This window comes from Macaca thibetana, chromosome 15 (genome assembly GCF_024542745.1).
Source record: "Macaca thibetana thibetana isolate TM-01 chromosome 15, ASM2454274v1, whole genome shotgun sequence".
Classification (NCBI taxonomy): domain Eukaryota; kingdom Metazoa; phylum Chordata; class Mammalia; order Primates; family Cercopithecidae; genus Macaca; species Macaca thibetana.
The window spans coordinates 6,865,048-6,889,058 of NC_065592.1; the positions used below are offsets into that span (position 1 = coordinate 6,865,048).

A 24,011-nucleotide genomic window follows, 5' to 3' on the forward strand; every position below is an offset into this window, starting at 1 on the left:
AAGCATTTTAAGCAACTGTAACATAAATTCCTGAAAGACTAAGCTAAGAAGTCTTATTTTGCTGTGTCCTGATGCGTGTTTCTCTCTGCTGAGATTTGACCCTATGCCCAGCTCACGCAGGCCTGTGCCTCGGGGCAGAGGTTGGGCGCCCACTCCTGGCTGAGTGCTGCAGGGAGGGGCAGTCTCCATGGGCGATAGACGTGGCTAACCCGCTGCTTGTCTGTCTCTTGGCGCAGTTGCCATCAACCTGATCGTGCAGCACATCCAGGACATTCTGAATGGTGACATCTGCAAATGGCACCGAGGAGGGTCCAATGGGCGGAGCTACAAGAGGACCTTTTCCGAGCCAGGGGACCACCCTGGGATGCTGACCTCTGGCAAACGGTCACACTTGGAGTCCAGCAGCAGACCCCACTGAGGGGCTGCCAAGCCTTGGGGTAGGTCTCCCACCCGGCATGTGTGTTCAGGGACTGAGCCTGGGGACGCCCACCCACACCCACTGCTTCCTTTTGGCACACCCCAGGGGGGTGTTAGCAGCGAGGCCTTCCTCACTCAGGAGTGGAAACTCAGATGTGTCACTCAGACTCAACTTGCTGGGACACTGACAGGCGTTCCTGAGGATTTCAGCCACGTCCTCAGGCTCACTGCGGTTTAAAGATCTCTCTAGGTCACTGAGAAATGCCAGAGTGTGCGGGAAGCCTAGGAGGCTTCTGTGAGGATTGAGGCACGTATTACTGGGGAGAGTGAGGAGACAGCCTGGACACTGTGGCTGGCTGGTGTTTTGCTGACAGTGAACCCACAGGGGCAGAGTTTTTTTCCAGTCTGATCTGGTTCTTACACACACACACACGTAACTCAAAAGTTTTGTGAACAAGTACTTTCCTTTTTTACATGTTACATGTCCTCATGTTTTCTGTTCTGTTCTGTTACATAACACAAGGCTGCTTGTGGCCTACAAACCTCATTTCGTGGCCCAGTGGTTCACAGTCCAGCGTGGCCTACACGGATGTGGGGAGCCGCCCAGGGATGTTTTCCCTCCTTGCTTGTGCCTTAAAGGCAAAGAAGCGAGGCGGGCGCCCCGGGAACACCCAGCATCACACCCAGGCTCATGTGGGGCCAGGCTGGGAGCCCATGCAGCAGGGCAGAAGGCAGCGGAGGCCAGTTCTGTCCCGGCTGAAGAACAGTGTCCATGCACAGTCCTGCCTGGGGTCGGGCCCTTGCTGACCCTCACGGGAGTCCCCAAGGTGCTGTCTGGACAGGCTGCCCCACGCTGGGGTGGCTGATGGCCATGTGCAGGGAATGGTGCCTCTGGCTGTGGCACCTGGATCACCCAGGTCCCCGCAGACATGGCCGCCTGAAGTCAGTGTGCCTCCTCTGTGCTGTATGGAGCTCGCCGCCTCATGTGTGAACACCCGTGTCTGGGTTGCCTGGGTGGATCCTCCCGCATGGGGCTGTCTCTGGGAAGCATAACTTGCTGCTGCCACGGACAGCCCCAGCCCCCGTCCGTCCAGGCTCACCCACAGTAGTGACGCAGACATGGCGTGGGTGAAGGGAGCTGAGCTCTGTGGCTGGGTTCTGACAATGGTAACGGTTTGGTCGAGCTTAGGCCCCTTTGGAGGAAGAATCAATAAATAACACCAACTACAAATGCCAGTTTGTCCCTTTTTAAATTATTATTTAAAAAGACAAAGTAAAGGCAAGGAGCTGTATGGATGACACACACCTTGACCACTGAGGAAGATTTCACTCAGCCCCGTCTCGGCAGGCTCAGGAGGGTTTCCACACAGCATGGTGTGGAGGGCCAGTCTTGATGCTGTCACAGAGAATGACTCGCAAGCCCCAGCCCTGGCTCACTGTTCAGGCGGCCTTCCTGGACGCCTGTCCCGGGACACCTGCCAGGCTCACTCAGGGCAGGGCTGGGACTTGCTCAGGTTGCTGGGTGTTCATGAAGGAGGATCGGGTCTGCCAGATCAAACTCCACCCTGCAGCGGTTAGCAAGGACCAGGCCCCGGTCTGCTGAGGCCACTTGCTCCACTGCTGGCCTTGGGTTCTCGGCTTTTCTTCATCGATGACTCCTACACTGGCCGCTGAAATACTCCCTGTGTCTTAGCTCAGGGGTGAAAACACGGAGGGAACATCTTCATTGTTGAGAAAAAATGAACTTTGCACAAAAGGAGGTGCTCATCAGAGGGCTTTTCAAGAATGAGACCCCCACGCGTTCCAGTAGAGGCCCTGCTGAGCCCGGCCCATGTCCTCCCAGCGCAGGGCCCACCCTGCTTGTTAACTACACTGACCAAGACCCTTCGACCTTGTCCCGACCCCAGCTCGGGTGTTCTTTGCCACGCTCTTGTTCTAGTGTTTTCGGATCAAGATGTCCCAGCTGTCTTTCCAGCGAAGGGCCTTGAGTTCATGTGGCGAGAGTGACTTGTCCCCGTAGGTGAGTGGGCGCAGCGTGTGGGACACATGGCATGCGGAGGAGTACCAGGCCACCACCAGGGCGCTGAAGACGCTCCTCTGGAGCTGGGACCTGCAGAGGTCAGAGCAATGTGGGGGAGGATGGCTGGCCACTGCGGCTTCCCTGTCCAGCAACCTCTTGGCATCTGCTGTCCCCACGGTCGCCCCCCGAGGCCTGGGGTTCTGCCTTCAGGTTTCTGTGTCTTGTCTCCCACCACCTGTGACCATCTCCTGCTTGGATGCACAGAAAGGGGACCCCCCTGACGACTCAGGCCTCCACAGCGGCTGGGCCACCTCCACACAGATGCCAGAGGACTGGTCCCAAACCCACAGTCCTCCCTTGTGTGGCTTCCTGAGACCGGGAGGCCCTTGCCCTCCAACCTCCAAACACACTCCGGTTTAGAAGTTTTCTTGGGTTCTCTCTACCACACCACACAACCCGGCCGTAACCAGCTGCTGTTCCTGACACCCTGAGGCTCCTGGGCCTTGCTCCCTGCTCCCGAATCCTCCAGGCCGCCCACATCTCTGCATCCCTTCCCCATCTTACTACCCACTCTGCTTTCATCTCTGTCAGCCGTGACTTCTCCCTCTGGGTTCCTGCAGTGCCTCATCTGGGCATCTCTTCTGAACCTCACCCATTCCCCGGAGGGGCCAGGAGGATGTCAGTGTAACGTGAAATGGGTGGGGTTCGCTGCACCCCACGTGTTTGCTGCACATGGGCTGTCCAGCAGAGGGCTGCTGCCTGGTGCAGCCACTGTCTCCGCGGCCCCCGTACCTGCACAGGTGGTCGCTGATGTGCTGCAGGACGACAGGGAGCAGAAGGATCTGGAAGGTGAGTGCGGGCAGGTAGTGGTAGAGGAAGAGTGTCTTCTCCATCAGGAAGAACGGGAGGTAGTTCACTGCCCAGCCACCAGCACACAGCGCCCCAGCCAACACCCAGCGCAGCCAGGCATCTACAGGAAAGCGTTTGAGCTACACCGGCTCTGCTGCTCCCACAGGCCGGATTTTGTCTCTCTCTTTCGCTTTTTTAGAGACAGGGGTCTTACTATGTTGCCGAAGCTGGTTTTGAACTCCTGGCCTCAAGTGATTCCTTCACTTTGGCCTCCCAAAGTGCTGGGATTACAAGCGTGAGCCCCTGCGCCCGGCCTGGCTGCCCGTGTTATCCAGCCATTTCCAGCGCAGATGGGCAACAGGGACCAAGGAGGCAACTCTTGGCCCATACGCTGCACTCAAATGGAGGTGCCTCTAACGCAACATGGGAACTTAACATTTTGTCTCTTAAGAGACAAACATAATTTAAGATCCCGCAATACAGAAACAAAGAGGCTGCCTTAAGGGGTAGGTTCCTATGAAGTCGGTTTGTCACCTGAGGTGGTGAACGCTCAGCAGGAAGACGAGGAACAGACATAAAAATGAGCTGTTGGCCGGGCGCGGTGGCTCAAGCCTGTAATCCCAGCACTTTGGGAGGCCGAGGTGGGTGGATCACGAGGTCAGGAGATCGAGACCATCCTGGCTAACACGGTGAAACCCCGTCTCTACTAAAAATACAAAAAACTAGCCGGGCGTGGTGGCAGGCGCCTGTAGTCTCAGCTACTTGGGAGGCTGAGGCGGGAGAATGGTGTGAACCCGGGAGGCGGAGCTTGCAGTGAGCCGAGATCACGCCACTGCACTCCAGCCTGGGAGACACAGCTAGACTCCGTCTCAAAAAAAAAAAAAAATGAGCTGTGGGCTGGGCGCAGTGGCGCACACCTGTAATCCCAGCACTGTGGGAGGCCGAGGCAGGAGGACGGCTTGAGCCCAGGAGTTCAAGACCAACCTGGACAACACAGCAAGACCCCATCTCTATATTAAAAGGAAAAAAGCCATGTAGGAGATGTACTAACCCTGAGGGAGGTCATGGACGTTTCTTCGCCGTCGGAGCAGGTACCACGAGGACAGCAGGGCGTAGATGGCCAGGGCGAGGCTGCCTGAAATCCAGATCACTATGTTTCCAAGTAGGTGGATCTGAGCCTAAAGGAACATGGAAGATGCTGTTCCTAAAGGAACATGGAAGATGCTCAGGGAGGGAAGAGAACACAGGAAAGGAATTCAGATGCATGCGCTACTTCAGCAGAGTGAAAACACGCCAGGCACAGCCTAGAGTCCACTGGGCCTTACCACTACTGTGGACAGGTCTGCGCCTACTCAGACCTTTCATTAAAAGCACTGGTGCCAGCCGGGCACGGTGGCACACACCTGTAATCCCAGCACTTTGGGAGGCTGAGGTGGACGGATCACCTGAGGTAAGGAGTTCGAGACCAGCCTGCCCAATACAGTGAAATCCTGTCTCTACTAAAAATACAAAAATTAGCCGGGCATTGTGGTGGGCACCTGTAATCCCAGCTACTTGGAGGGTGAGGTAGGAGAACTGCAGAATTGCTTGAACGTGGGAGGTGGAGGTTGCAGTGAGCCAAGATCACACCACTGCACTCCAGCCTGGGCAACAGAGCAAGACTCCATCACAAAAAGAAAAAAAAAGCACTGATGCTCTCAGTTTTGTAATTGGAAACTGAAGACCGGGAGCAGATGGCTCCGCTTTGTAACGGCAGCACTGTCCGCAGAGGAGAATGCAAAGTGCGCTCGGAGCTCAGGGTGGGGCGGCCTCTGGGCCTGCACCTCTGCCTTTGGTGCACGTGCTGAGTCGACCTACCCGCCTCTGAGAGAGGAGGAAAAAGGTGGGCATTGCCAGTGTCTGCCCATCCAGTGAATACGTATGGGGCACTGACTGTGCCCAGCCTACAAATGCTTTCACTCTGCCAGGTGGAGAGAGACGGCATGCACATCAGGGAAGCACCGGTAAGCTCCACCGCCAGGTGCCACCCAGAAAATCGAATGGGAACATCTTAAAACCACTTCCGCCAGGAAAAGGGGAACAACGTGTCTCCACAAAAGCAATCAAGCCGCGTTTCCTTCAGCAGGCACACATGCCACGCCCCTACTCCTGGCTCCAGGCTGCCAAAGCGTTTACAGAAAAGCAAGTTTGTCAGGAAAAGCTTTGGAGAAACCCAGCACTTTCTAGGGTACAGTGGCTGCTCTTAATGCCAGAAGGAATTCTCAAGAAACAGGATGAATCCATGACTGTCAGCTGTCAGCACTGCTCGCTTACGCTGGTCCTGGGGTGCAGCCAGTAGGCGATATTGGTGTCCAGGGTGACCCACTCCAGCGGGCTGGAGCTGTACTTGTGTTCCGAGTCATCGCTTCTCAGCGCCAGCATCTTCCACTGGAACAAAGCAGAGGCCTCAGAGTAAGGATGGGGGATGCCTCCCGCTGTGCGTGGATTTGGTCAAAGGAGTACACCGCTGCCCCTTGCACACGGACCATCCCACCTCAAGTTCATTCGGATCACGCGTCAGAGGCAGCATGATCAGAACCTGGATTCTAGCCCTGGCTGTGGCCTTGGGAGCGCCGCCCCACCTCCTCTGTAGACTAAGTGACCAGGCCGAATGCTCTCTGAGGTCACGTTCGGATTTGTGACCCTGAGTTTCTGACTGTGACTTCTCTTGGGCTCTGTTGAGTGTGGCCCATTTTGCTGCCTGGGGGCCTTAGGACACCCTGGCGATGTTGCAGAACCTCCTGGGTCCCTATATTATTCCTGACCACAGGGCCACAAGGTGTGGGCCAGGGTGTCACACACAGTCCCTTACACCGGAGAGAGGAGACACTCATTCTGTGGTGAGCCTGTGGTTCCAGCGTCAAAGCCTGACCTGGTTTGAGACCTGTGTAGCCCCCAGGCCTCCCAGCTGAGGAGTCAGTGCTCAGTGAGCTAGGCTGGCTTCCCCTGGCCGCTCCTCACCTGCAGCTCCAAGAATCTCGCCATGAAGCTGAGGTTCCTGCTGACGTCCACCTGCGCAGGTGAGTGCAGCTCCCGTTCCCGCTCCCTCTGCTCCTGGCCTGGCAGAACAGACAAGGGCATAACAGATAGAAGTAGCACAAGGTCAAGAGCTCAGAGCAGAAGCTGTCAGTGCAGAAAGAAGCTGGTTTCCTGCCTTTCCAACCAGCCACAAAGACCCCTCATCGAACCGCATCACTCCACTTAGCTTTCCCCGCCACACTCAAGACTACCCCGTCAAATGAGGCGATTTCGACCGAGAAGGCTCCACTTGCACAGGGATAAACTGGCTGCCTTCCAGCGATACCTCGGAAGAAGCGTCTTGAGTTGTTACCACAGCAGCTGGGTGCAGGGAGGGAGATGACCTGCCACCGAGCATGGAGAATGTGCTCAGTTCCCTTCCCACCAAAATGAGAACTGTTTGGGATGTTACGAAAATATCGAGCGGCTCAAAGCGCATTCCCAGTGGCGGAAGCTACGCCGCGGACTCACTCGCGCCGTATCGGTGCTCCTCCACGTTCCACACCATGCTCTCGTGGTAGCCCCGGGACAGCTTCTCCCCGACGATCTCCAGCTGCCGATACCCCCAGTCAGGGAGGTGAGCCCCGCTCAGCTGGTGACACCACGGGAGAGAAAAGGGCGTGATGGGAAGGCTGTGACTCCCACATCCACTCGGGTTGGAAGGGGAACCCCTGCCCGGGTCACGCTGTCAGCAGGTGCCCCTTGTGGGAGCTTCACCTTAGGATTCCATCCCGAGAAGTTACAAAAGCCGCCCTCCCTCAGTGTAAAGGGAAGCCACGATGACCTGAATCAAGCGTTCTGCCTGCAGAGAGGCAGTGGAGCCTGAGGGGCTCAGGAACAGACTGGAGCCTGCAGCTCAGGACAGGCCAAGCCAAGGACAGTGTCCTTACCTTTAAGACCGCAGAAGTGTTCACGTGCACAAAGCGGACCTCTGAGAGGATGGTCTTCCAGACGTCTGTGTCGGATCCTCTGTTCACAATTTCCTGCAAAAAGAGATCTCAAGAATTATTTCATTCCTTTTCAAATTTCCTTCAATGTGAAAATGAAGACCTATCACCAAACAATGATACTGACTTGAGCCTGAGATAAAGGGACAAGCCCCCAACGTGAGGGGAGCTACAAGGGGCTGGTGCTGGTCTTCCTTCCCAATGCCCACAGCACCCTGGGCTGCTCCGAGGGTCGCTGGGGAAGCGCGCCTTCCTCCTCGCCAAGGCTGTACAAGATGCCTCCTCACAGAAAATACAAAGCCTAATGTTCTTCGTGCCTCTCTGCAAAGCCTATTCATGGAGAGGGCTCACAGCCCTGTCCAAAAAGTGAGCAAGTCTCAGTCCTTATCTGGCAGAACTCGCAGATGGCTCAAATGAAGGCCAGACACTGTCCCTGGGAGACACAGCTTAGAGATTTCCTTGCATCAAGTAATAAAAAAGACAACTAACATCTGAAAGGCTCTTTGCCTTGTCACAGCCTAACATACCGGAGCCTTACAATGACCCCATGATGTCACATGGCTGTCATTTTCCCATTTTATTGTTACAACCAAAAGGAAAAATGATTATTCTCAATGGCAGTTTCAAACGTTCCATGTCAGGAAGCGCTCCGTGTGAGGAAGTGCTCCGTGTGAGGAAGTGTTCTGTGTTAGAGGAAGTGCTCCGTGTGAGGAAGTGCTCCGTGTGAGGAAGTGTTCTGTGTTAGAGGAAGTGCTCCGTGTGAGGAAGTGTTCTGTGTTAGAGGAAGTGCTCCGTGTGAGGAAGTGTTCTGTGTTAGAGGAAGTGCTCCGTGTGGGGAAGTGTTCCGTGTAAGAAAGTGTTCTGTTAGAGGAAGCGCTCCTTGTGAGGAAGTGCTCCGTGTGAGGAAGTGTTCTGTGTTAGAGGAAGTGCTCCAGGTGAGGAAGTGCTCCACATGAGGAAGTGCTCCACATGAGGAAGTGCTCCAGGTGAGGAAATGCTGTGTCAGGAAGTGCTCTGTGTGAGGAAGTGCTCCACGTGAGGAAGTGCTCCAGGTGAGGAAATGCTGTGTCAGGAAGTGATCCGGGTGAGGAGGTGCTTTGTGTGAGGGAGTGTTCATTACTGATGGCTGTGGTTGCTCTAGCCGCAGCCTTACTCACCAGTCTCCAGAGGTTCTGGGCGGGCATGGAGATATTATAGTCAATGTAGCAGGAGACCTCCTGTGAATGGGGACTCAGAGGGGCTGCAACATCATGCCTAGAAAACCGAGACTGAGATTTCAGAAGGAATTCCTTGAACTCCTCTGGAAGGCACTTACTAAATCTGTCAGGGGGGAAAAGGTTGCTTTTCAGAAACAAAGCCAGCTCAGCCATAAGGGGTGGCCTGGTCCCATGAGTCCCTGCGACTGAGGACAGAGATCTTGAGGCTCAGCGATGGGAATGGACGCTAAACAGGCAGGAGGCCCTGCGGGAACATTTCCAGGGGAAAAGGACACTCTGCTGTGGAACGTTCCACCTGTTAGACGAGCAAACCAAGTTTCGGAGGAAGGAACCGCAAGCCTAGGCCCCTGACCCGGTACTGCTGCGATGCCAGCTGGCAGTACCAATGCTACAACTTGCAGGGCTGAGCTGCCCGCTCCTGCGCCCAGCTGGCCTGGGGACGCAGCAGTTATGCCGGGAGAAAAGGCTATCAACCTTAATGTTCACGAACACCCACTTCTTTTTTTTTTTTGAGACAGTCTCACTCTGTCACCCTGGCTGGAGTGCAAATGGCGTGATCTTGGCTCACTGCAACCTCTGCCTCCTGAGTTCAGGCGATTCTCCTGCCTCAGCCTCCTGACTAGCTGGGACTACAGGCATGTGCTGCTATGCCTGGCTAATTTTTGTATTTTTAGTAGAGACGGGGTTTCACCATGTTGGCCCAGCTGGTCTCCAACTCCTGACCTCAAATGATCTGCCTGCCTGGGCCTCCCAAAGTGCTGGGATTACAGGCGTGAGCCACCGTGCCCAGCCAGGAGCACCTGGTTCCTTTAATCAGTAACCATGTTGTACCGCACCATGCACCTGGCACTGTCTAGGAGCAGCCACCCCACTGTGAACAAGATGCGGCCCTCACAGCCATCTGGGAAACAGCCATCATGCTGGTAGGCAGAGCATGCAGCTGTGAGAGTGCCACTAATAAAACAAATGGCGGGGGACAGCACCCAAGAGGCACTTTTTGATGTGGTGACATCCCAGCAGACCCCTACATAGAGTGGGCCATGGGGGAGCCAAGTCCAAGAACATTCCCGCAGAGGGAGCAAGTGTGAAGGCCCTAAGGGGCCTGCAGGTGGTCGTTTCAGGGCTGGGAGGGAGCCAGGGTGGCGGGGGCAAAGCATGTCAGGGTCACCAGGGGCCTCGGTGGGAGAACTGAGCATGACGGGAGTCACTGAGCACAGAGCGGGCTGCTGCAAGGTGGAGAGGTCAGGCCCCAGGAGGTGGGAGTGGAGGGAGAAGTAAGGACCCCTACCTAGGGCTGGTTCTGAAGTTTGAGAAACAGGATCTCCCAATGGAATCAACATTCGATGGGAGAGGAAGGGAAGGAGCCAGGTGATGCCTCAGCTACTGGGCCCTTTCAAGGGAGAACCAGAAGAGCCAGGGCCAGTGACTGTCCCTGTGGAGGTGGGAGTCGTGGAGAGCTTGAGGTGAGTCCCGGGCAGCCGGGTGGAAGTCCAGGAGAGGCAGCCCCAGGACTGGGCCTGTGCAGAGGCGGCAAGGCCAGAGGCTCTCAGAGACTGAGAGCAACAGAGGAAGAGGAGGCAGTGGAGAGAGCAGTCGGGGAGGAGGAGGAGGGTATGATCAACTGTGCCCAGCGCCACGGGAAGGCAAGTCGGACAAGGACGAAGGACTAGGAGGGAAGAAGCCTTCACAGCTCCACTCGTGCCCCAACTTCCAGGCTTCTTGGACTCACTCATGCTTTAAGCTTCACCACTTGATGGAGGTGCGCCCCAACTCCATTCTCTGTGTAGAAAGCGGGTCAACATTCCCAGCCCGTCCTTGTACACTCGTCCACTGGGCCCCGAGCTCTCCCAGGATGGGCTGTGCTAAGTGCTTCTGTCCAGTCCTCACAGAGCCTCTGCTTCCTCTTAACCCCCTCCCTTCCGCGGCCAGGCCTGGGTCCCCTCCCAGCAACAAATGTAGATCTAAGAGCTGCTACACGTGCAGATGAGGGGGAGACACGGGGCAGTGGCCCGAGCCAGGGCTGACGTTTTGGTCTGAACAGAGAATCACAGAGGAAACCCACGGGTGCCGCAGAGCAGACGGCGGGCACACTCACGTGTTCAGGGAGCGGGTGGTCATGCCGTGGACCAGCTGCACCATGTCCCCGTGCCGCACGGGTCTCGGAGGGCTGCTCACCACCAGCTGGTGCCTGGAAGACACAGTGCTGTTGGGACCACGCAGAGCCTCGTCCCCCGGAACCAACAGCTGCACCGGAGGGACACGAGCTCTGAATTCTGATGGCCGAGACTGCCTCCCAACCCATGTGTGCCTCACATGAGGTGAACACAGGAAACCAAAGCACAGACATTAATTGAGCTCTTTTCTGAAACCAAAGGTCACTTTCCAAATGTGATTCCACCCGCAGTCATCACACCTGCATTGCTCTGAATTTGTCTACAAACACTACAGTGATAAATGTACCATGACTGCCAGGGAATCCTGCTGAGGGGCATTCCACCAACCAAAGTGTATGAGGGGCCCGGGGGCCGAGGCTCACGCCTGGAATCCCAGCACTTAGGGAGGCTGAGCTGGGTGGACCACTTGAGGTCAGGAGTTCAAGACCAGCCTGGCCAACATGGTGAAAGCCCATCTCTACTAAAAATACAAAAACTACCAGGGCGTGGTGACACAAGCCTATAATCTTATCTACTCGGGAGGCTGAGGCAGGAGAAACGCTTGAACCTGGGAGGTGGAGGTTGCAGTGAGCTGAGATGGTACCACTGCATTCCAGCCTGGGTGACAGAGTGGGACTCTGTCCCCCCACAAAAAACGAAGAAAAAAAAAAAGCCCACTCGGGCTGCAGGTGCTGGAGTTGGGCAGGCAGCAATGGAAGGACACCATAGGGAGACAGTGACCGAGACGGCTAGAGACCTGGTTTGGGGGCAGAATCCACAGGACTGGATGTGGGGGTGAGAGCGAGGGGCGCCTCTAGCTGGATGTGCAGGATGATGCTACTTTTTTTTTTTTCTGAGATGGAGTCTCGCTCTGTCGCCCAGGCTGCAGTGCAGTGGCAGGATCTCAGCTCACTGCAAGCTCCGCCTCCCGGGTTCACGCCATTCTCCTGCCTCAGCCTCCCGAGTAGCTGGGACTACAGGCGCCCGCCACCTCGCCCGGCTAGTTTTTTGTATTTTTTAGTAGAGACGGGGTTTCACCGTGTTAGCCAGGATGGTCTCGATCTCCTGACCTCGTGATCCGCCCGTCTTGGCCTCCCAAAGTGCTGGGATTACAGGCTTGAGCCACCGTGTCCGGCCGATGATGCTACTTTTGCAGGAGGGGGGTTCTTGTTTTTATGAGGAAGGGAGAGGGACACAGGTCGGGGCACTGGGGCTCGCCTGGAAACTCAGAACAGCTACTGAGCAGGCTGCTTACTGAGGATCTCATGACCTCCTCCCCGACCTCAGACTTAGCACTGAGCTGGCGTTCAAGGCTGTGACGGTGACTAGAGTCAGTGAGGGAGGGAAAGAAGGGGGCCCAGGACTGTGTCCCAGGGTCTTGCCTGGACAGGCCAGGACGTGAGCTCTGCTCTGGAGTCGCAGGACCTGCACTCACCTCCCGGGATCCTTTACAATCCACCAGTTATTGACGTCTTTGAAGGGGTAACAGGTCACCTGCTGCTGGTGGGAGCTGCCTCGGCCGTTCTCATATCTGTGTGAAGTCAACAAAGAGATGTATCTGGGCCAGGTGCGGTGGCTTACGCCTGTAATCAGAGCACTTTGGGAGGCTGAGTTAGGATAACTGCTTGAGCCCAGGAGTTTGAGACCAGCCTGGGCAACAGAGTGAGATCCCTATTTGTGAAAAAAATATAAGAAAGGGAAAGAAACGTATCTGGAAGTGGGTCATGGATCGGGCCCACAAGCCTTTCTCCTAAAGTTTCTGCAAAGGGAAGCAGATTTCAACAAATACGACCTAGCAAGGGGTTTCAGGGAAAATGAAGATACCACAGATAAGGAGCTGAAATCAGATAATTTAGGCAGGCAGTGCTGAGGTCAGCCACAGCCACAGAGCTGGGGCCGACCCTGGGCCCCGCCACATGCCAAGTCCCTCCAGCAACACCCGGGAACCACAAAGCTCACTGGCAATCAACACCCGGGCTGCTCAACTTCCTTCTGTCCTGCAAACAGACTTCCTCAAAGAAAGGGAGAGTTGCTAAGATAAGCAAATCTATGAGCAAATAAATCTTCAAAGTAAAACCATCACTGTCCTTACATCATGGGGTAGGTGTCCTGGTGGGAATGCAGCCAGCAGGGCACAGGTTTCCCAAAGACGTTCCTCAGAGTGACCTGGGACCCAAAGGCCACCTCCAGCGGCTGACCCTGGGTGATCCGAGCTAGTCCTCCCTGAGACAGAAGCAGAAGGTTGATGAGTGAGAGACAGAAAGAAAAATGTCCCTAAGCCAGCCTTCCCGATGGCCACTCCTCCCTCTGGAGTGATGTTCAGGCTAGTGGCCATTCTTGTAATACTGGTAATGATCTACCATTTAATCACGTCATGTTACATAATAGAACCATAATGAGCGCTAAGTTTGATCAAATGCTGCCTCTGGGCCACTCAGTTCAGCCTTCCACACGCACCCTATTCAGTCCGTACCAGCATCCTATGAGGTAAGAGCAATGATGATGTCTGCCTAAGAGATGAGAAGACCAAGACTGGGGTGAGCCAAACAACTTGCTGAAACACACAGCACTATAGCACTGGCCGTCGGCAGGCTTGGTTGACTTCGGGAACCACAGTCCTGACCGCCTCTACTGATACCTTCTACCACTGCTGCGAGGTTCATAGGAGTGAAGGTCACAGTTGAGTGTGGTCCTTAAGGCGGGTGCCCAGGGTTTGTAGGACTTGACTTTAAAACGCTCCCAGCTGCGGAGCACGGTGGCTCACTCCTGCAATCCCAGCACTTTGAGAGGCTGAGGCGGGTGGATCACTTGAGGTCAGGAGTTCCAGACCAGCCTAGCCAACATGGTGAAACCCTATCTCTACTAACAAAACAAAAAAAATTAACCGGTTGCAGGTGCTTGTAATCCCAGCTACTTGGAAGGCTGAGGTAGGAGAATCGCTTGAACTCAGGAGGCGGGGTTTGGGTGACAGAGTAAGATGCCATCCCCCGCTGCCAAAAAAAGAAATATGGATGTGGATACCTCATTTCTTGATTCAAGGGCTAATGTTCACTTGATGTGTTTCTAAGAAAACTCTGGGTCCACTATCATCTTGCTCCTCCAGTAGCCACGATGCCCACTGCTTACTTACCTCTAAGCTGGCCTGGAAGGCACTGGACATGATTTGGTCGTGGGGCCCAGAGCGGAAGAGCAGAATCAAATGGACGTAGAAGAACAGTAAGTACAGGACGACCGGGATGACCAGCAAAGCCACTGCTCGGGCAAGCAAGTGACAGAACACACAGACCTGCCAGAGATTCAAAGAAAAGTCACGCCCTACGACGTGGAAAAGTGCACCCACCTCTAAACATTATGAGCTTAGGAAAAGTTACTGAAAGACACTGGCCTCCCATACAGAGGCACGTGCAGAGGCTGACAGGCGAGGCTGCCCAGGCCTGCCTGCTTCTGAAACATTGAGGATTTGAGTCTTTTCACCAAGCACCCCCTGTGACATCCCCATCTGCCCCACACAGGCCTGCCTCATGCAGCACTGGACGTCAGCACCTACGTTGGACAAAGTCTGGTCTCCAATTAGGTGCCAGGCATGGACAGCTGCAACCGCCAGCATGAGCACGTATGTGAACATACCCATGTACTTGATGCTGCAAAGACATGACAGGAATGGAGTTAACATGAGACAGGAAAACACGAGGAGGAGGAGGAGGAGGAGGAGGAGGAGGACACTGCCCGAGACCAGAGGCTTGAACTCACCCCACTGCGCAGGAACAAGCAACCCCTGTCAGTGTTAGCCAGAACCACCAGCTCAGAGAAAAAGGGCTGGAACACAAACAGAGCAGATGGAGACAGGAATAGTTCAGACACATTTCCAAAAGGCTAGAGAAGCTCCACATTCCTCAGAGAAATCTTTCTGGGTCAGCTGGCCATGCTGAGCCCCGGGTGCAATAAGAAAGAATTCCCATCTCCCAAAGTATCTGGCCCAGCAGAATTTTTCTTTTTGCCCAGAAAATTTTGCCCTGTTAGTTTAAATTACAGAAAAAATGAAGATGTATTTATGAAGTCACAAGCCAAGGGCCAACCCCCAAAATACTAGAGGACCAAAACATATCTAGCACTAGGCGCAGAAGCTCACGCCTGTAATCACAGCACTTTGGGGGGCCAAGACGGTGGATCACCAGAGGTCAGGAGTTCGAGACCAGCCTGGCCAATATGGTGAAACTCCGTCTCTACTAAAAATACTAAAATTAGCCAGACACGGTGCTGTGTGCCTGTAATCTCAGCTACTTGGGAGACTGAGGCTGGAGAATTGCTTGAACCTGGGAAGTGGAGGTTGCAGTGAGCCGAGATTGCGCCATTACATTCCAGCCTGGGTGACAGGGACTCTGTCTCAAAAAAAAAAAAAAAAAGATATTTAGGGGGACAGGGACTCCGTCTCAAAAAAAAAAAAAAAAAAAAGATATTTAGCAAGCAACTCCTCAAAATGAAAAGGTACTGTCTCACAAAACAAAACAAAACAAAAAAAGGTACTGGACCATCTCAGGTCAACAAACCACCCAGAATCTCTGTTTTTGTTAATTAGGAAGACACTCCATTTTCCATACCTGTGCTTTTGGCAATTGAAGAACTTCAGGTAGGACAACACGGCCAATAGATTAAAAAATATTAACACTGATTCCAAAAGCATTAGCCTTGACTGAGTGATGAGAGCATTCTCTGTTTCAAAGAGGAAATACGTGTCAATTTTAAGGTAGCAAGGGAAAATATATGAGGATAAAAACATTCATGAAAAAATGCATACTTCAGAAGCGATACAACTATGTGGGGCTGTCGTGAATGTTAACACATTCTATAGCACAGGGCCTCTTACAGTCATCACCCAATACACATCTTTTTCATTTTCTACTGTCTTTTTTTTTTTTGAGTCAGGGTCTTGCTCTGTTGCCCGGCCTGGAGTGCAGTGGCACCATCATGGCTCGCTGCAGCTTTGACTACCAGGGCTCGAGGGATCCTCCTGCCTCAGGCCCCTGAGTAGCTGGGACAAAAGGTGCGCGCCATCACGCCCAGCTAAATTTTGTATTTTTAGTAGAGACAGGGTTTCGCCATGCTGGCCAGGATGGTCTCGATCTCTTGACCTTGTGTTCCACCCCCCTTGGCCTCCCAAAGTGCTAGGATTACAGGCTCACATAAGCCACCATGACCGGCTTATTTTTTTGGAGATAGAGTCGTACTCTGTCACCCAGGCTGGGGTTCACTGGCGCAGTCTTGGCTCACTGTAACCTCCACCCCCTGGGTTCAAGCAATTCTCCTGCATCAGCCTCCCAAGTAGCTGGGATTACAGGCACCTGCCACCACACCCGGCTAATTTTCTGTATTTTTCGTATTTTTAGACGGGGTTGCACCATGTTGGCCAGGCGGGTCTAACTCCTGACCTTGTGATCCACCCGCCTCGGCCTCCCAAAGTGCTGGGATTACAGGCTTGAGCCACCGCGCCCGACCCTTTTTTTATTTTTTGTACAGATGCAGTCTTACTATCTTGCCTAGGTTGGTCCTGAACTCCTGGGCTCGTGAGCCACCTGCCTCAGCCTCCCAAAGTGCTGGGATGATAGGTGTGAGGCACCGCGCCCGGCCTAATCTAACTTTTCATCTGCTTTAATTTCATCTGTTCATACACGTGAGCTGGAAGACCCTCCCTGAAGAGGACCTGCCGACTCACGAGTCCATCTCAGTTGGCCAAGGCCCGGGACGGGTGGAACAAGGGGAGTTATCATTTGGTCACAGGATTGGTTGGAGATGGAGGTGCCCACGTGTGCATGGACTTTGCAGCATCATCTGGGCAGTTTTCTACTGCCATACCCCGACTGCTGAGAAGAGTCTGATCCCACAATTCAGCAACCCCGTAGCCATGGGGCCAGCCTGGGAGTGGGTGACTGGCAGCGCCAAATCTGGATGAACCAGGTACACTTTTCGGTGCAGTTCACCCACCACGCCCACGTGATCTTCTGGGCCAGAGGGTCAGTTCCTCCCTGGATGACAGCAAGAACAGGTAGGGGCCCAGGTCTTACCGATAAGCATCAACAGAGCAGCTCCCATGGCGGCACAATGAGAAAAGTGGAGCTCCAGCACTATCTGGTAGGCCATGGGGACGGACAAGGCCCCCGCGAGCGCCGGCAGCAGGCGCAGGGACCACACGGGCACGTTGCTACTGTATTCTGGAAAAGCAACCACACTGCAGAGCTGACTGCACTGTGCACACACCATCTCCATGTACGGCAGCTGTGTTTTCACACAGCGCCATCACGTTCACAGACTCTAAAATGCACATTTACAAAACTGGGGACCACATCAGCAGCGCAGTGCATACACTATGGGTGAGGGCTTTACAATGAGCTTCGCATAGTCACGGAACCCGATCTCATGAAGCATAGAAAGGACTAAGGATTCTAAAATTACTGGCTTACTTATACATTTACCCTCCCTATTTTCAAAAACATTGTGGCAATGTACAAAATTTACCTGTAAAAAGATAATTGCAATCAGATGCTACATAATACGTGTACCAAAAACAAGGGCGAAAATAATGACTGTAACTAAACACTAAGGTTTTAACCAGACTTTTCAAAAGTCTTTCATTTGTATACAACCAATTTATTATTTTCTGGACTCAGATTAGTAAGGCACAGTTTCTACGGGACTAGGTATGAAAGGAAAAAAAAAAGCCACAGTTGTTAATCCCTACAAAAACCACAATCTCTCCATTCTAACCTGTGCACATTAATAAGGGAAATGAAAATTATCTTTTACCTGCTCCAATTCTGTTCCACAGAAAATGGCCATCGAATCCTCCTAAATAACCTGAAACAGAAGATTAATCAGTAACTATCCCATTCAGCAAACATTTCTAGAGTACTGTGGTAAGCAATCAACAAGATGCATCAATAATAAGTCCTGGATTCTGCCCATAAGAGACGCACTGATAAGTTTTCAATGTATTTGAGGTCCTGAGGGGCAGGGGCTACTCTCCTAACTGATGATTCCTACCTCCCAAGGCCAGCACCATGTGGCCAAATGGCGGCCCACTGTCATCCAAGAAGAAGATTCGTTTCATGTAAAAAGAGATGTACTGCCCATAATACACTTCGTCAAAACTGGAAAAAAAAAAACCCATGTTATGTTCAATTAGAATCTTAACTGTAAACAAAAAGTGTGAGGATAAATGTCTATGTATTTCCAAACGACTCTGGATGGGTGATCAGCAAAGGCTGGATCTTTTGCCCCAACTGTTTCCCATCCCCAGATATGAAGATGCATACAGCATCACCCACCCACAGAGACATGGGGAATTCCCCAAGCACAGCTGGCACTCAGCATGCCTGCCCCATACAGATTCTGTCTCTCCCTCGTGTTTGATTTCGGTGGATACTATGAGCCAACCTGCTGAAAGACCTGCCGGGACACGAGGCTAATCCTGCCGCCCACCCCCACCCCCACCCCCACCAGCAGCATGTGTCTGTGGTGATCAGACCTGATGACCCAACAAAACGGTTCCAAGTATGAAAGGGAAACGTGGGAATTAACTGCAATAACATGTCTTCAATTAGGGAAAGGTGAAGATAACCAAGAAACCACCGTAAATTTCTCAGGCATGATAATACAACTGTGGTTATGTGATTTTTGTTTTTAAGAATCCTCAGCCAGGCACAGTAGCTCACGCCTGTAATCTCAGCACTTTGGGAGGCCGAGGCAGGTGAATCACAAGGTCAGGAGTTCGAGATCAGCCTGGCCAACACAGTGAAACCCCTTCTCTACTAAAAATACAAAAATTAGCCAGGCATGATGGCAGGTGCCTGTAATCCCAGCTACTCAGGAGGCTGAGGTAGGAGAATCCCTTGAAGCCAGGAGGCAGAGGTTACAGTGAGCCAAGATCGCACCATTGCACTACAGCCTGGGTGACAGAGTGAGACTCTGTCTCAAAAAAAAAAAAAAGAATTTTCATCTTTTACAGATATACCGCTGAATTATCTATGAATACAGTATGTCTAGGATTTGCTACAAAGTAAAATCCACTGCAGGGAGGGGTCTGGCTGTGAACTGACAAGGTGAAGCTGGGTAATGAATATACTGGTGTGTGTGGGGGTCATTCATTATACTCGTCTCCCTGCTTTTGTATGTGATTGACGTTTTCCATAATAAAAGGTTAAAAAAGAACATGCAGCAGGGCGGAGTGGCTCACGCCTGTAATCCTAACACTTTGGGGGACCGAGGTGGGTAGATCATGAGGTCAGGAGTTCAATACCAGCCTGGCCAAGATGGTAAAACCCCGTCTCTACTAAAAATACAAAAATTAGCCAGCCGTGGTGGCGGATACCTATAAATCCCAGCTACTCAGGAGGATGAAGCAGAGAATTACTTGAACCCAGGAGGCAGAGGCTGCAGTGAGCTGAGATGGCCCCACTGCACTCCAACCTGGGCGACAAAGCAAGGCTCCATCTCAAAAACAAAAACAAGAACAAAAAACAGCTGGGCACGGTGGCTCATGCCTGTAATCCCAGCACTCTGGGAGGCCGAGGCGGGCGGATCACAAGGTCAGGAGGTCGAGACCATCCTGGCTAACACGGTGAAACCCTGTCTCTACTAAAAATACAAAAACTTAGCCCAGAGTGGTGGCAGGCGCCTGTAGTCCCAGCTACTCAAGGGGCTGAGGCAGGAGAATGGTATGAACCTGGGAGTCGGAGCTTGCAGTGAGCCGAGATCGCGCCACTGCACTCCAGCCTGGGCGACAGAGTAAGACTTCGTCTCAAAAAAAAAAAAAAACAAAAAACAAAAAACACGCATTAATCAGTTAATAAAGAGCCCTTCAATAATAACAGCAATCACTTCCCATTATGACAAAAACACATTCTGAGCGCTCTCAACAGTGAAGACTCACTTCCAAATCCATCAATCCTCTGCCGCCCAGTCTTTAAAACTGTTACCCAAGGTTGGCAACCAGATTTTCCTCTACTGCACCCATTTAATGGGCCAAATTTCACCTGCTACAGACCCAGAAGGCAAGACCTAAAAGGTGTACTCTGCTGGGGCTGTCCTGGGGACAGACTGGCCTCTCGTCTCACTGCCAAAAACATCTATCACCAAAAAGCCAGTATTTCACTCTCTCATTTACGCTCTTCAGTAAGGCTCCCCCTATCACAAAGTACAATTCCAGATTCACCCTGGGAATGGAGTCACTTAGCTTACACCACAGCCGGCGGGTACGTGAGTCGCCACAGCCGGCTCAGTAACCCCATCCCAGTCAGGGCCACGAGGCTCAAGTTGATGTCAGCCGTCACCACTATAGGGCGCTTCAAAAGTCCCCACATCTTGTAGAAAAGTGGGCTCAGGCAGATGCCCTAGAAAAGAAGGGAGAAGCCGTGGTCAGTGAGGGCTCACGAGAAGCTGCAAAAGGAATCCCCAGCCACCTGGCTCCCAGACGCGCGCTAAGAGAACCACAGCACAGCTGGGCTGCTAAGAAAGGCCTCAGTTCCTGGAGTCTTGGTTCAGGTAGACATGTGGGGTGAGGGGCACTAGCAGTGAACTCGGGCGGGAATTCAGGGGATCTCAGGACTGGACATCCACTCCTGTCAACAACTCATTCCATAAAACCTGCTGAGCACGTCTTGGGAGCGAGAACACCGCTAAGGAATGCCAGGGTTTCTCCCCTCCCTCCCCGACGACCAGGAGCCCACACCACAGCTCTCTGACCCTGGGCAGCTCCTGGGTGCCATCTCAGCTGCTCGGCCCAGGGACCCCAACCTGGCCCAGCCTCGAGGCCTCCTTATCTCTCCTCAAGGATGCATCTGCCCCCAGTGCCTCCCTGCCTTCTCTTCCAGCGGCACATCATCCCCAGGTGCTCCCTTTCTCGCCTGAAGGGTGCATTTGCACCCTCCGCCTCCACGTTCTCCTCCGGGCTTCATCTTCCCTTGAGCGCCGCTTCTCTTGAGGCTGCATCAGCCCTGGGGCATCCTGTCTCACACCAAAGCCGCTTCTGGCCGCTGGCGCCCCGCTGGCATCCTCAGGCCCCATCTACCCTGGACGCGCCTTTCCCTCCCTAAGCTGCACCTGCCTTGAGCGCCTTCCTCCCAAAAGGTCCCACCTGTCCTGGGAATACCTCCTCTCCTGGTAGGCCCTTCTTCCCCACAGGCCGCACCTGTCCCGGCCACCAACTCCCGAGGCTGCGTCGGCCCCAGCTCCGTCCTCACCCTGAGGCTGCACCCGCAGCACACTCTTCCTCCCTAGGGCTGCACGCGCCGCGGATTCTTTCTTCGGGGCTCTGTCGGCCGAACGCCGCACCTGCCCGGGCCGGAACCCCGCCCCCGGCTCCGGCAAGACTTGGACGCCCTCGTCCCGCACTGACTCTCCCGAGTCCGGGCTGGGCTGTCGTCCCCGGTGTCCCCAAACGTACCCGCGTTTCTCCGAGTCCAGGCAGAGCCGCTCCCGGCGCCGGGCAACGCCTCGGAACCGTCCTACTGGGCCGACGGTTGGGGGTGAGGCCGCTCAGCACTCCACACCGCCCACCGCCGTGCTCGACGTTCGACTCACCGCGCCTGCGGGGTCCGGCGGGTAGCAACGCGCGTGCGCACTGGGCGAGGGTGACGCGCGTGCGCAGCGAGCGAGAAGCAGGTGTGAAACGCGGGAGTTCGCCTCCCTTGGGTGCTACTGCTTTGTGTGCCAGGATTTCTGTGTACTCTAAGCAGACATGCAGCTTTTTAAAAGCGCAGTGGGCTCCCACCCATCTTCTGCTCCTTGCTTTTTCATTCCATCTGGCGCGATCTTAAATCTGCGTCTGCACAACGGCGTTCTGCCGGCGCGCCAGTTTGCTCCTAGTTTTTTTTTTTTTTTTTTTTTGAGACGGAGTTTCGCTCTTGTTGCCCAGGCTGGAGTGCAATGGCGCGATCTCGGCTCACCAAAACCTCCTCTTCCCGGGTTCAAGCGATTCTCCTGCCTCAGCCTCTCAAGTAGCTGAGATTAAAGGCGCCCGCCACCACGCCCGGTTAATTTTTGTATTTTTAGTAGAGACGGGGTTTCGCCATGTTGGCCAGGCTGGTCTCGAACTCCCGACCTGAAGTGATCTGCTCGACTGGGCCTCCCAAAGTGCTGGGATTACAGGCGTGAGCCACCGCGTCTGGCCTTAATTTTTTGAGACGGGGTCTCGCTCTGTCGCCCAGGCTGGAGTACAGTGGCAGGACCACGGCTTGCTGCGGCCTCGACCTCTCTGCCCCAACCTCTCTGCCCCAAGCGATCCTCCCTCCTCAGCCTCCAAAGCAGCTGAGACCACAGGTGCGTGCTCCCACGCCCATGGGCGCTCCTAGTTTTCTTGCCAAAAAAACATCGATGCCACGAATCTGCTTGCACATACATCTAGTGAAATGGCTGAGGGTAAGTGCATTTAAAAAGCACCTAGGGCCGGGGGCGGTGGCTCACACCTGTAACCCCAGCACTTTGGGTGGCCGAGGTTGGGAGGATCGCGTGAGCCCGCTTGAGTTCCAGAAGAGCCTGGGCAACATAGGGAGACCACGTTTCCATAAAAAAATTGCAAAAATTAGCCGGGCCTGTTGGAGTCCGCCTGCAGTCCCAGCTACAAGGGAGGCTGAGGCAGGAGATCGCTTGGGGCAGGGAGGCCGAGGCTGCAGTGAGCCTTGGTCTCACCACTGCACTCCAGCCTGGACTACAGAGTGAGACCCTGTCTCAAAACAAAAAACAAAACCAAAAAAAAAAAAAACCCGGACACGAGTGGGGGCTGCAAGACCATCAGAGGCTCCAATGGGGGCACCTCCCCTAAACTCCGTGGCAGAAGACTGGAGGCTTCTTCCTCCCTTCCCAGGGCTCCTCCTCCTTCTCCATCAGCCTCTCCAGGCCCCTGTGCTCAGGGTCAAGAGCCTTCCCAAAGGCCTGCTTTGGGGCAGACATGGTACTTTTGGTTGGGTGAATGCACCCCTTCCCATGTTTTCCCTGGAACAGTCGGCACCCAGAGCAGGGTAACTGACAGCAAGGCAACCAGGCTGATGGATCACTCTTCTCAGCCTCGCTTCTTCTTGATCTCCTGGTCTATTTGTATGTTAATCTATGCAGACCAAAAGGACACACTGCAGGTTTAATAACCTTAATTACGGTTCTTGGCTGTCTGCAAGATTTTTTTTCCTTTTTTCCATGTTGGTCAACATAGCGTTAGATGACACCAGTTGAGAATTTAGTGGTTACTTCTTTATGGCTTACCCTTGAGGGGTTATGTGACTCACCCAAGATCCCACAGAGAGGGAAGGAGCTGGGGCTCACCTGTGTTTGTGGCCAGAGGCTGCAGGCAAACTGTGTTTACAGTGGGCAGGGAAGGTTCCCTGGGCCCCAGGAGGGAGTGGGGCTGGCCTGTTGAGCTTTGGTTCATGCCATGCTAACAGTGGTGGTGCCTCAGGACTGAGAGCCTCCGTCTTGCAAGTCCCCAACCTCAGGACTAGCTTCCTTCAGGGCCCGTCTCCCTTTGAGATTTTCTGAGCCACCTGTCCCTAGGGAGCAGTGAATCAGGGCAGTGAGTGTGGCTGGTTAAAGCCGAGATGCCTGTGCCCAGGTCCCCAACTCTCTTCCATAGTCAAAAGGCTTAGAAGGAAGTTGAGGGATTGGTGTTTCTCACGGAAACAGCGTTTTATTTCTTGGAGGTAATTTGTAAGTTTTCTTAGCTGGTTCTAGGCACTAAGCTAAAAGCTACTGGTGACTTTGAATCTGCACTACCCCATGAGGTCGATACCATTACAGTCTGCATTTTATGATTAAGGAGACTGACTCTTTCCCCAGGTCACACAGTGAGGCAATGGCAAAACTGAGAACTGCTGCCTCAACTCATTCTTACCTTTTAGTCTTCGCTGCCGCAGGCCTGGCTTGGCTTGCTCCTTCCCCACCCCAAAGCACAGCATAATCTTCCTCCACTTCCTGCAAAAAGCACTGCTGGAAGTGACACCACCACACACCACATCAAATGCTTACCTCCTCTGACCAGCTCATTTCTCATGGCAAGTGATGGGGCCGCAGGCAGGCTCTGCACACAGCCAGATGCCATCCGTGGGAAGAGTGGAGAGTGCTTGATGCTGCAGCATTTGGAAGATGCTTCTTAACCACGGGTTTCAATCCCTTCTCTACCCATACAGCTTCTGTTAAGGCATTTCGGCCGTGCCACTCCTAATTTCCATGTGAACTCTGTAAAATTAGAACTCTTTGATCTGTGGTTCTCTCTGGTCAAATTACCAAGAAAAGAGGGATGTACAACCTGAGAAAGCATGTTCAGCTTTATCTTTTTTAACTTTTTTTATTTAAATAAGGAGAATTCTTTCAT

General features: G+C 53.6%; 2 protein-coding genes across 3 annotated transcripts in view; one reads left to right on the forward strand and one right to left on the reverse strand.

Moving 5' to 3' along the window:
- The window catches only part of UCK1 (uridine-cytidine kinase 1), a 117,309-nt gene extending 115,661 nt beyond the window's left edge, over window positions 1–1,648 (forward strand). The window contains exon 8 of the mRNA XM_050760288.1: window positions 237–1,648. Within this exon, the coding sequence (XP_050616245.1) occupies window positions 237–418 (182 nt within the window). The 3' untranslated portion in view covers window positions 419–1,648. The remainder of the gene's footprint in view (window positions 1–236) is intronic.
- On the reverse strand, window positions 1,649–21,632 carry POMT1 (protein O-mannosyltransferase 1). 2 transcript variants are annotated; one of them, XM_050759912.1, is made up of 20 exons: window positions 21,096–21,632; window positions 19,892–20,043; window positions 17,696–17,802; window positions 17,459–17,509; window positions 16,720–16,866; window positions 15,259–15,370; window positions 14,411–14,476; window positions 14,208–14,301; window positions 13,791–13,946; window positions 12,753–12,883; window positions 12,096–12,191; window positions 10,603–10,695; window positions 8,448–8,544; window positions 7,234–7,326; window positions 6,815–6,935; window positions 6,287–6,384; window positions 5,600–5,713; window positions 4,338–4,464; window positions 3,230–3,407; window positions 1,649–2,527 (listed from the first exon to the last, which is right to left on the reverse strand). In XM_050759912.1, exons 2-20 carry the CDS (start codon window positions 20,011–20,013, stop codon window positions 2,353–2,355), a joined length of 2,178 nt encoding a protein of 725 aa, XP_050615869.1. In that variant the 5' UTR covers window positions 20,014–20,043; window positions 21,096–21,632; the 3' UTR covers window positions 1,649–2,352. The 2 variants fall into 2 exon arrangements, with proteins under 2 accessions (XP_050615869.1, XP_050615870.1); XM_050759913.1 differs by lacking the exon at window positions 21,096–21,632 and adding an exon at window positions 20,893–21,089.
- Between the last annotated feature and the right edge of the window lie 2,379 nt (window positions 21,633–24,011).